Source organism: Engraulis encrasicolus, chromosome 14 (genome assembly GCF_034702125.1).
Source record: "Engraulis encrasicolus isolate BLACKSEA-1 chromosome 14, IST_EnEncr_1.0, whole genome shotgun sequence".
NCBI classification, from domain to species: Eukaryota; Metazoa; Chordata; class Actinopteri; order Clupeiformes; family Engraulidae; genus Engraulis; species Engraulis encrasicolus.
The window spans coordinates 35,246,427-35,258,926 of NC_085870.1; the positions used below are offsets into that span (position 1 = coordinate 35,246,427).

At 46.0% G+C, this 12,500-nt stretch overlaps 1 protein-coding gene across 1 annotated transcript in view; it reads right to left on the reverse strand.

The window, feature by feature from the left end:
* The window catches only part of unm_sa1614 (un-named sa1614), a 106,990-nt gene that overhangs the window by 39,343 nt on the left and 55,147 nt on the right, over window positions 1-12,500 (reverse strand). The window contains exons 13-16 of the mRNA XM_063215557.1: window positions 11,062-11,110; window positions 6,538-6,704; window positions 4,156-4,289; window positions 1,092-1,183 (exon numbers count right to left, since the gene is read on the reverse strand). Coding sequence (XP_063071627.1) covers window positions 1,092-1,183; window positions 4,156-4,289; window positions 6,538-6,704; window positions 11,062-11,110 — 442 coding nt within the window. The remainder of the gene's footprint in view (window positions 1-1,091; window positions 1,184-4,155; window positions 4,290-6,537; window positions 6,705-11,061; window positions 11,111-12,500) is intronic.

The window sequence follows — 12,500 nt, forward strand, 5'->3', positions numbered from 1 at the left end:
GCAAGACGAGAGCTTCAGCTCCCATTTGAGTGTCCATTCCCATGATCATCAGTCGACCATTGGATCCAGCCTGTGCTTTGGATCATGTGCACTGCTAGGGGTTTGGCACGTGCCTGGGATAGACTGGGGTGAGCTGGGCTGCACTAACTTAGTAAACTAGCCCCACCCACCAGCGGCCAAAATTATTTTTGCCTGCGAGAGGGTCTAACCTCGGACAATGCCCCAGGCCCTGAAACTGGCGGACCAATCACAACGCAGGAGATTTGTTTTGAATGCAAAGCAGACGGGAGTGAAAACAAAGAAGTTATGTTGCTACGACACGTTGGCCTATGGGCACAGACAAGGTTTGAAAAACAACGGGCTGATACCCCGTCAGCAATCTTCCGATGTCTCATTGATCGGGGCCAGACTAAATATTCACATTTAATCTCACATTTAGTCTGGCTTGCCAGGCTAGGGCTGGACTGTTCTGGGCTGTGCAGTGAGCCCTGCACCTGGTGAGTGAGTCATGGCACTACCTGCCAAATGGCTCCACCACAGATGAAGAGGCACACAGGCTGGCAGACGAGACAGAGGCAGACCATGATGGACACTCAGAGGCACACAGACAGGGGTGCAGACTGAACAGAGGAACAGAGAGAGGGAGAGAGAGAGAGAGAGAGAGAGAAAGAGAGAGAGAGAGAGAGAGAGAGAGAGAGAGAGAGAGAGAGAGAGAGAGAGAGAGAGAGAGGGAGGGAGAGAGAGAGAGAGAGAGAGAGAGTCTGCCTCTGTGTGTGTGTGTGTGTGTGTGTGTGTGTGTGTGTGTGTGTGTGTGTGTGTGTGTGTGTGTGTGTGTGTGTGTGTGTGTGTGTGTGTGTGTGTGTGTGTGTGTGTGCGTGATGTGCCAGGTGCTGGTTGGGGGTGACTCACATGTCGCTCTGGGCACAGGACTTGATGGAGGGACCTGGCAGGCAGTGTGTGTGTATGTGTGAGTGTGCGCGTGCACGTGTGTGTGTATGTGTGTGTGTGTGTGTGTGTGTGTGTGTGTGTGTGTGTGTGTGTGTGTGTGTGTGCGTGCACGTGTTTGCATGTGAATGTGTGTGTTAACTCACATGTCACTCTGGGCGCGGGGCTTCATGGACGGGCTGGGCAGGTTGGCCTCCACGATCTCGTTAAAGCCGGAGTTGCCCACGTTACGCGCCAACTGCAGGAGCGAGCACAGACACAAGCACATCAGCATTCAGAAGGAGATTGAGTCTGGCAGGGTGTGTCTGTCTGTCTGCGTCTTCTGATGTGTGAAGGTGAGACTGAGACTATGTCTGTGTGTGTGTGTGTATATGTCACTAAGACTGTCTGTGTGTGTGTGTGTGTGTGTGTGTGTGTGTGTGTGTGTGTGTGTGTGTGTGTGTGTGTGTGTGTGTGTGTGTGTGTGTGTGTGTGTGTGTGTGTGTGTGTGTGTGTGTGTGTGTGTGTGTGTGTGTGTGTGTGTGTGTGTGTGTGTGAGCACATCCATTTGAATTCCATTTAAAAACACTTACCCTAATGTCTCAGTCACTTACTAAACCCCTAACCAGGGTGTAATTTCTCACTTTGGATAAAAGCATCTGCTAAATGCTACATAACAGTTTAATGCAATGCACCGGTCCGTCTGTAAGTCACAAGTGTCCCAATGAGCATCTCAAATTGACACTGATGGAGGTAGACTGTAACGATATGCTGAGAGCAGAGGAGAACCAGACAGTCAGAAGGCAGGAGAGACTTGAAGCACAGTGTGTGTGTGTGGACAGAGTCTGGACAGAGACTGTGTGTGTGTGTGTGTGTGTGTGTGTGTGTGTGTGTGTGTGTGTGTGTGTGTGTGTGTGTGTGTGTGTGTGTGTGTGTGTGTGTGTGTGTGTGTGTGTGTGTGTGTGTGTGTGTGTGTGTGTGTGTGTGTTGGAGGGGCTAAGGGAGCTGCCAGGCCAGCTGTCGGCATTTAACACTCGCACTGATGCCCAACTGGCATCACGGAGCACACACACACACACGCACACGCACACGCACACGCACACACACACACAACGAGTTCATATTTTGAGCGAATGTGAACTGAACGTACAATATTTACTAGATGATGAATGAACTACGAACGCGTTCATTCTGGAGCCCATGAACGACACGTTCATTCGCTTATTCCGTTCATTCCGTAGTTACCAGATTTCATTGATATTCCTGACTAAACACAGTGTCAGAGAGTCTAGTAGGCTATTAGCCTATGTCTGACACCATTCTCTCAGACTGTCTTTCGTCTCGTGTAAAGAGGCGGGACCAAGCAAACAGCAGCATAGCTCTGATTAAAATCAGAGCGGCCAGCAACCAGCCAGCAATGTGCGAGTTTTCTTACTTCCCGGTGACTTTTTAGATTAACGCTTCTAGTGACCGTCTTCTGGGGGTTTGGAATAAGTGTGGAGTGCTCTCGCTTCACTATTGAAATTAAAATGCGCCGTGCAGCACCAACAACAAGAGAAAGCTGTCTGATGACAAGTTGCAGGATGGCAAATTTTTGCGCATGACACAGAGAACAACAGTGTAGGAAAACGTTACAGAATCCACGCACCCGTTAAAAGTCCAGTTCAGTAACCGAAAAAGAAAACAAACACTGTAAAGGACTACTATCTAGGCCTACTAATGATAAACCACTCTTAATGCAAAACTAAAATACAGTAGACTAATATCTAACAATCTCATTGTTAAAACTAATTAAATATGGGCTTTGTCAATTAGGCCTACAGTTTTTTCAACATGGGGGGTGAGCTGTGAACTGAACTAGTTCTGGTAGAAAATGAATTTTCCCAACACTGCAGAAAACACAGTTAAGGACTAAGTATACCCTCTATTACCACTACTAATAATAAACCGCTGCTCGAATGCAAAACAATAATATAGTAATATCCAGCAATGTCATTGTTAACACTAATTAAATAATGGCTATCTGTGGAGCAGAACTGAAATTAACTAGTTCATTTATTTTGTGAACTATGAACGAACTAGTTCATTTTGAAAAATTATGAACTATGAACGAACTAGTTAATTCTGAGAGCTGTGAACTGAACTAGAACTAGTTCATGTAGAAAATGAACTTTCCCAACACTGCATGTGTGCATGTGCATATACAGTATGTATGCATGTGGAAACACATGCACATAGTGTGCAAACACACAGTCACGCACACACGCAAATGCACGCACATGCTCTGAAGCTCAAGAAGACCATTGCTGTCACTGCATTAATATCTATAATAAGATATTTTACACACTAAATTGGACTTTAAAGTCCTATCGAGTGGAGTGTGACTTGAAAGTTAATGATTTTTATGAGGTGTGAAATGTATTAATTCATTACCCTGACCTCCAGCAGGGCGCCACGTATGTGTGTGTGTGTGTGTGTGTGTGTGTGTGTGTGTGTGTGTGTGTGTGTGTGTGTGTGTGTGTGTGTGTGTGTGTGTGTGTGTGTGTGTGTGTGTGTGTGTGTGTGTGTGTACGCACGTGTGCGCATTTCATGATTTTCCTTTTTTCTGATAGTGTTACTGATCAAACAAAAAGCGCTCAATACTGTTTTATTTAAAAAAATAGGGTGAGGGATGATTTGAGGTGGAGAAACGCGGGTGTAGACAAAAAGTAAAGAACCATGTTTTTGAATTCAATGAACCGGCTGATCCTAATTACCATGTCCCTTCAAGTGATACTGTGCCATTTTTGGAAATAAGCTCATATTACACCTCCCCTTGTGTTAAATGATTGAGTTTTAAATTTCTCCTGTACTTCCAGCTGTCTTCTGAGTATGGCAGTGCACATTTTACCTCCAAGCTAGCAATTAACATTGAATCCTATGAGACCAGCTAGCCGCCAGCTGGTCTCATACTGTAGGATTCAATGTTAATTTCTAGCATGGACTTAAAATTTGCACCGAAATACTCGGAGAATGATCGAAAGTACAGGAGGAAGGTGAAACTCAATCATTTAACTCAAGGAGAGGTGTACAATAAGCATATTTCCAATATCACTTTGAGCCAGATTGATAAGATAATCAGTGAAACCACCCTGTGCTGTTAACAACAGACAGAAAGAAAAAAGGACTAATCAGGACTTGTACTCTATCAGTCCAAGTTTTCCACCTCTGGGGATGGATTGTTAGTCTCACCAGCAGTTCGGAGGTGCCCAGCTTGTCCAGGGAGAGGGACTGTATTCGGGAGTAGTGCACCCCCATTTCCCTGTGGATGCCCGAGCACTCGATGCAGGTCAGGATGCCCAGGTTGGTGGAGATCCACTCAGGCTCTACAGGGACACAAACAACAAGCACATCACTGTCAACAAGCTTACCATAGGTGAAAATAAACACTACTGTACTATGCATGGGCAGAGCCACTGACTGCATTTGCTGGGCAAAGGACAAAGTCAACTGAAAGCCCCCCCTCTCTCAATACGTACAATATAGTGAGGACCCATGTCTGGGGCCCCCTCCATCCCTAGGTCCAGGGCAACTAGCCCCTTTGCCACCCCAATAAAGACATTTTTTAACTTGATAGAGTTCCTTGGTGAAGATTTTTTTTCTTTTCACCTAGGCTTGGACAACATAAGCTTGGACAAAACAGCACCCACTCAAAAGGTTTTTTGATTTACTTTCTTAAGGGACTGCGCACACCTCTGGCTTGAGATAAACACATCACTTGGATGTTGAAAGGTTGTTTTCCTGTCTGTAAGACACACAGGCACATGTAATGATGAGTAATTGAAGCTGTGGAGTGAAATAAAATTCATTCACCAGTTTGTTTGTTCGTTTGTTCGTTCGTTCATTCATTCATTCATTCATTCATTCATTCATTCATTCATTCATTCATTCATTCATTCATTCATTCATTCATTCATTCATTCATTCATTCATTCATTCATTCATTCATGAGAGCTGGAAACATGTTATGACTTTGCATAATCCATCCTAATATACATATACTAGTCCCTACTTATATAATATACTTAATGTGCAAGTTCATTTTTCCATTATGCTGAGTAGAATGGTGAGAAAAACATTAGTAATGGAAAAGTTAATTCCCCAATTCATTTCTCATTTATGGGCTTGGAAGTCACAAACACGCACGCACGCACGCACGCACGCACGCACGCACGCACGCACGCACGCACGCACGCACGCACGCACGCACGCACGCACGCACGCACGCACGCACGCACGCACACACACACACACACACACACACACACACACACACTTTCTGGCAAGCGGAAAAAGGAACGAGAGTCATTATGAAAGACTAAAACAAATTCTTAGTCTCCATTAACTTCTGGCTGGGAGATAACAGCACAGCATAGCCCGCATCACGCTGCTGAGAGCTTTAGCAAGGGAACATTACACATAATTGAGCTGGACTGCTCTCAATACGAGGTACAGTAAGACAATCAGATGTGTAACAATTTGACGAACTTGTGCATTTAAGAAACACACACACACACACACACACACACACACACACACACACACACACACACACACACACACACACACACACACACACACACACACACACACACACACACACACACACACACACACACACACACACACACACACACACACACACACACAGGTGTAAAAGAATTCAATGGTTCTAAATGAGCCAATTTGTGCTCTCTACCAACCCACCAACCCAATTATGCTTCTATTGTTCCCCATATCGATGTGCTTAAACATCATTTTCTTACTCTTGTCTCTTTTTGTCTCTAGTGCCTTTCCACACGTGCTTTGAGACACACAGACACACCTCTTTATTCAGGCTTTTTTTGTGTGTGTTGCTTAAACTCAGGAGATAACAGTGGGACTAGGACACCACCTTACCTGCACCCACACCACAAACACAAGACAGACAAGACCGTGAGACACTAATCGCATTTACACGGCCACTTATATTTTAGTTAAATGTATAGTAAACCGCTTAAATATGCACCATGTTAACAGTCAAATAATGTCCTTAAAGTAAACAGTGAAACTAGTTATATTTAATGGTTCAAACGAATAGTAGTGCCCATGCACTTGTTGTTCTGTATATTTCCTGTGCACTTTGTATCTCCTAGTGATGTTGGCTATGATTATGTCCTCGATTGTAAGTCGCTTTGGTTATAAAGCGTCTCCCAAATGCAACGCAATGTAATGTAATGTAAACACAACTTCTGACACACCTTTATGGTCTCTCTGCTGCTCTATCACTCTCATACACACACATGCATGGGCTGATATTCGTCTTGCCACTTTCACTCTCACACACAGATGCGCAAATGCACATACAGCGCGCATGCACACACACACACGCGCGCGCGCACGCACACGCACGCACGCACGCACACACGCACGCACACACACACACACGCGCGCACGCGCACGCGCACGCGCACGCGCAGGCAGACAAACATAGACACGCACACACACACACATACAGGCACACACAGACAGACACGTTTGCTCACTGCCCTCTCTCATGCCCGTCTTGTGTTGCGCTGTGTTGCGTCGTGTTACCTGGAGCTCCGCAGTCGCAGCAGACGTGGTTGCCAGGCATGCGCCTGACGTCGTCCGTGATGGCGCGCGTCAGGTCCTCCACGCTGCTCTCTCCCCCCGCGTTACGCCGCTCGTCCAGCGCCACGTTCAACGCCTCCTGCTTACTGTTACTCAGCACCGAGATCCACCTGAGGGATTAGAGATTAGATAACTTTATTAGTAGCCAAAGGTAGATTTGGTTTGCAGATAAGTGATCTCCACTCATACAAGACAAAACATCTTAAACATGTAGGACACACAAATACAAGCATTCCACACTGGACACTAAGTCAATACCAAAAAAGTTGTGCATCCTATTGAAGGGACATGGAGTCACATAGTGAGACACACACACACACACACACACACACCTACATAGCAATACTTAAACTGATTTGCACATACAGGTGTACACTTACTAGAGATGCACCGGATCCAAGGTCCGGTTCCCGATCCAGCAGGATAATAGGGTTTTTTGCAGGGTCCAGATCCGGCAGGATCTTAAGCAGTGAATCCGGTATCCGGTGGGATCCTAAAAATCAGGATGTGGTGCATCTCTAGTTTTTACGTGGCCTAGGCTTTTCAGTCAGTCTTTTACAACCCCAATCGCTGCATGGAGTGAAATCCCTTTGGAAGCGGCCGTTGTAGGCGGTGTGGCAGTAAGCCAATGAGTCTAAAAAATAGTTTGAGCCAACGTAATAAAAAGGGCCCACGTGTGCGAGTAGACTATGTGTTTCAACCCTTTCGTGGGATCCGGTATCCGGTTCCGGCAGGATCTTAAGCAGTGGATCCGGTATCCGGCAGGATCCTAAAAATCAGGATCCGGTGCATCTCTAAACTTCACATCATCTGATTGCTATTGCTGCCAACCAATTGCTGCCCCTCCAAAACACACACACACACACACACACACACACACACACACACACACACACACACACACACACACACACACACACACACACACACACACACACACACACACACACACACACACACACACACACACACACACACACACACACACACACACACACACACACACACACACACACACACACACACACACACACACACACGTAAAGTAGGGTTTACTGAAACTGATTTGCACATACAGTACATCATTTGATTGGGGTTGCAGCTGTACACTTAGAAGAAGAGCGTAAAGCTATGTCAAGGAACACTTGAGTGCAAACCTTAAGTGGATGTCCTGCCCCCTTTCCTCCTCTCTTATCAACAGAAGTCCCTGAGAGCAACAGCGTGAAATGCGTATACATTTCCACAAGCACTAGACAAAGGCCACCACAAACAACATTAACATTAACAATGAAGATTAATAGGTACAGTATACTGTTGGCAGTGTATTTTTTCCTCCGTTCCAGCCAGGAGCGCTGATCAGCACAAAGGACTCTATTCTGACAGCTGCTCCGTGTCCTTGGCAGTTGGCACGACCTTGGCTACTTACTATAAAATTATCAGCCACAGGCCTCCAACGTCCTCAGATTTCCTTTAATCCCTTTGAATTCCTCCCGTTTTAGGGCCGGGGTTCTCGAACCTTTTCTTTTTATATATATATATATATACAGTATATATATCTTTAGGGGCTTTTATGCCTTTATTTGATAGGACAGTCTGATATGGTGACAGGAAGCAAGTGGGACAGAGAGACGGGGTGGGATCGAGAAATGACCCTGGCCGGACTCGAACCGGGGTCCCCATGGGCATGCAAGCCCAAATGTGGGGAGCTTAGGGCGCTGCACCACAGCGCCCCCCTCTCGAACCTTTTCAAACCAAAGACCACTTTGTTCCAATTTTTCAAACGCATTGATCAGCTTGCTGGCACATAGGAGAAGGAAACTTCTTATGAACCGCCTTATCTATCATCTCAGAGCACATCTTGAGAGCCCTCAGTTTTAATCCCTTTGGCTGTCTCAAGGCTAGTGTTTTAGGCTGAGAGCCAGATGATGCCAAGAGGCTCCTCCACTACTCACTTACATCCCCCCCCACACACACACACACACTACACACACACTACACACACACACACACACTACACACTACACACTACACACACACACACACACACACACACACACACACACACACACACACACACACACACACACACACACACCTGCAGTTTCACTTGGCCGACAGCCCACTCCTTCATTCTACTCTACTCTACTCTACTCCGCTCCACTCCACTCCCTCTGGTACCGGCCTTTCCTCCACCTCTTCAAAGTGGATCAAATGCTCTGTTTGTCCCAGTCGGGCTTCGGTACAGATGCCCTCCTCCTCCTGCCATGCCCTATAGGCATTCGGCACCCACACACTTGGAGCTAAGAGGGAAAAAAAACCCTCATGGCTTAGGGCCTAATGTGTGCCATTTTCCTTGAAAGACCACTTTAATACGGTGTTTTTACTTCCCGAAATGTCACCGGCAGCATTTCTCGTCAATGCTGAAGCGTCATAGGCCACTTGCCCTTTTTTATACAGTCCTACAAAGACAACGGTGCAGTAACTAGGTGAAATAGAAATGGGTATAAAAAGGATTCTTTGCTGTCCTACTGCCCAGTCAAACATGCTTTATGCATGATATTGATGCTTTTAATGATATTTCCCACGGTAATAGCATGAAGCAAGAGATGTGGTCACATGACAACCACATGTGTTATAATGTCAATTTCGAGTCTAATTTCAGTTTGACAAAAAATGCAGCTACTGTTCTGTCATTTGGCACAAAGCCAGTTCTGTCATCGTCTGTCTGCACCTTTGACACAGGTGTTGTCTGGCTCAAGTCTAGAGATACAACCATGCGGAGAAGAATGTAACAGCTCAGTATACAAAACGATGAAAACGAATGAAAATGAAGCCTAGATTTTTTCAGAAACACAACAGAGTGGAAGTTCTCTCTATGTGCGTGTGTGTGTGTGTGTGTGTGTGTGTGTGTGTGTGTGTGTGTGTGTGTGGTGTGTGTTTGTGTGTGTGTGTGTGTGTTTATTTGTGTGCGCAAACCATGAAAAAGAGAAAGAGTATCTCAGGGCGTAGCTCTCTAGAGACCGAAAGGCAAGTTTGGTTCGCACAGTATATGCAAAAGTGGCTCAAAATGTGTGACAGAAACTCAGGCTTGGCTGAGCGCTAAAGGGTGTGTGAGCCTCACAGTGATATATGTGTGTGTGTGTGTGTGTGTGTGTGTGTGTGTGTGTGTGTGTGTGTGTGTGTGTGTGTGTGTGTGTGTGTGTGTGTGTGTGTGTGTGTGTGTGTGTGTGTGTGTGTGTGTGTGTGTGTGTGTGTGTGTGTGTCTGATTTTGTTTGTGTGTCTTTGTGCTTGTGCCTTCAAAGTGAAAGCATTTATGCTTTGGTGTGCATGTTAATACTTAAAAAAAAGATGCATATTCTTTCCACCTCAATTTCCACCTCTAAATACTGCAGGACATAGACCAACATGACTCTGCATATCTCATGTGGCTATACAGAGCATGCGTAGAGTTCAAAAACTGACACGCGTTTCACACTCAATAGCACAGTGAGAACCGGAATAGCACAGACAGAGAGTGATGCTGGATGCCATAGAAGCACCTATCATGCAGCATAGAAGCAGTAACCATACTGCACAACTTGGACTCGAGTGAAACTCTGTCTGGTACAGTTCATATAAACACACAAGCAAGGACACGCACACAAAAGCAAGGGCACACGCACACACAGACGCGCACACGCACACTCACACTCACACTCACACAAGCAAGGACACGCACACACACACGCATGCGCACACACACACGCACAGCGAGGACACACACACGCACATATGCACACTTTCATGTGCACACACAAGCACTCCTAGGCACATACAAGCAAACACACATGCATGTACGCATGCACGCACGCACGCACACGCAAACACACAAACACAGCACAGTCTCTGGCCTTGGACAGCACCTGGCACCGCATGTGTAGCATACAGCATTAGGAGAAGGAAGAGACACAGACAGACACAGACAAAGATATATAGCCTGATAAACCAGCCTAAATGTGAGACCGGAGTAATTTAGTCTGGCCCCTATGAACGATACCTCCGAAGATTGTTGATGAGAACAACCTGTTGTTTTTTCAAACCGTGCCGGCGCTCTGACCAATCGGCGATCTTTGCCGTTGATGTGCTTTCCCAACGGTGTTGCGAGCTTTGTCGTCACTCCCTCAAAACCCCGCCCGGTTTGATTCAAAACAAATCTCTGCGTTGTGATTGGTTTTGCCAGACTCAGGGCACAGTGTACAAAACGTTCTCAGATGCGAGGCCAGACCCACTCGCAGCTGAAAATTTCGGTGTCCAGCGGGTGGCGCTGGTTTACCAGGCTAAAAGATATACAGACACAGACAGGCAGGTAGGCAGGCAGAGACACAGACAGACAGACACAGACACAGAGACACAGACAGACACATAGACACAGACCGACACAGAGACAGACCAGCAGTCACCATCAAACAAACAAACAAGGCACTTACGCCACACAGTCCGGCTCATCTTCAGCCAGGAAATGATATGTGCGATTATCTGCAAAGATAAAAAACACACATATAACAGTGAGCACACACATAATAAGATACATATAAGAGCAGAACTAGACAGAAGTTCAGCTAGTGTGTTGTCAGTAGTATGGAAATATAAAAAAGCATGCAGGCAACACCATAGGTATACATAACCAGGAAAATTGTTCTTGGGATCAGAGGGACTCCCATACCAGCAAGAACCATGTAGACAATTAATACAGACTGCACCACCATGGAACATTTAACTATTCATTGAAAAAACGTAACCAGCATAGTACTACTATGGGCAGTCATGGGTGAGCGGTTAGGGCGTCAGACTTGCATCCCAGAGGTTGCCGGTTCGACTCCCGACCCGCCAGGTTGGTGGGGGGAGTAATCAACCAGTGCTCTCCCCCATCCTCCTCCATGACTGAGGTACCCTGAGCATGGTACCGTCCCACCGCACTGCTCCCCATGGGGCGCCACTGAGGGCTGCCCCCTTGCACGGGTGAGGCATAAATGCAATTTCGTTGTGTGCAGTGTGCAGTGTTCACTTGTGTGCTGTGGAGTGCTGTGTCACAATGACAATGGGAGTTGGAGTTTCCCAATGGGCTTTCACTTTTCACTTTTCATTACGCTACTGCTATTACACAGAGCCTTTAGCAATGCATTACAAGTTGGACATTGCCATTTTGGTAACAACGAAAACACAACAGGAGCTGTGTCTTCACACAAAGTAATAACCCACAACACACACACATCTGTGAACAGCCATTTACACCCCAGTGCCACTAGTTATCCAACGGGTTCACAGGGGTGTGTGTGGTTTGGCTCTTTAGGAGGAGGCCGTCTGGCCGTGTGCCTGTGTGGACTAAGTGGTCGCTTGCCACTAGTCTGATGAACACTTCACACCCACACGGCATGCCGTCCCAAAAATGTGAGAACGCGACCAGAATCAAACACACCACCACAAAACACACCGCCACAAAACACACACACACACATACACACACACACACACACACACACACACACACACACACACACACACACACACACACACACACACACACACACACACACACACACACACACACACACACACACACACACACACACACACATAGACACACACACACACAATGTATGTGTGTAAAAAACACATGCATTTTTCCTGAACATGCGCCCATGTTTTTTACATGGTATACAATAAGACAACAATATAAATAGCAGAAATAAAAAGTGTAACCAAATAATAAAAGATGTGATGTCAGTAGGTTTAGAAAGTCAAGTTATGAGTATTGATTAGTAGAGAAGTATGTTAGTTGTAAAATAGTAAAGTATGTCTACAGTATGTAAAGTAGTAAAGTAGTAAAGTATGTCTATGGAAAGCAGTAAAGTATGTCTATGTCTGC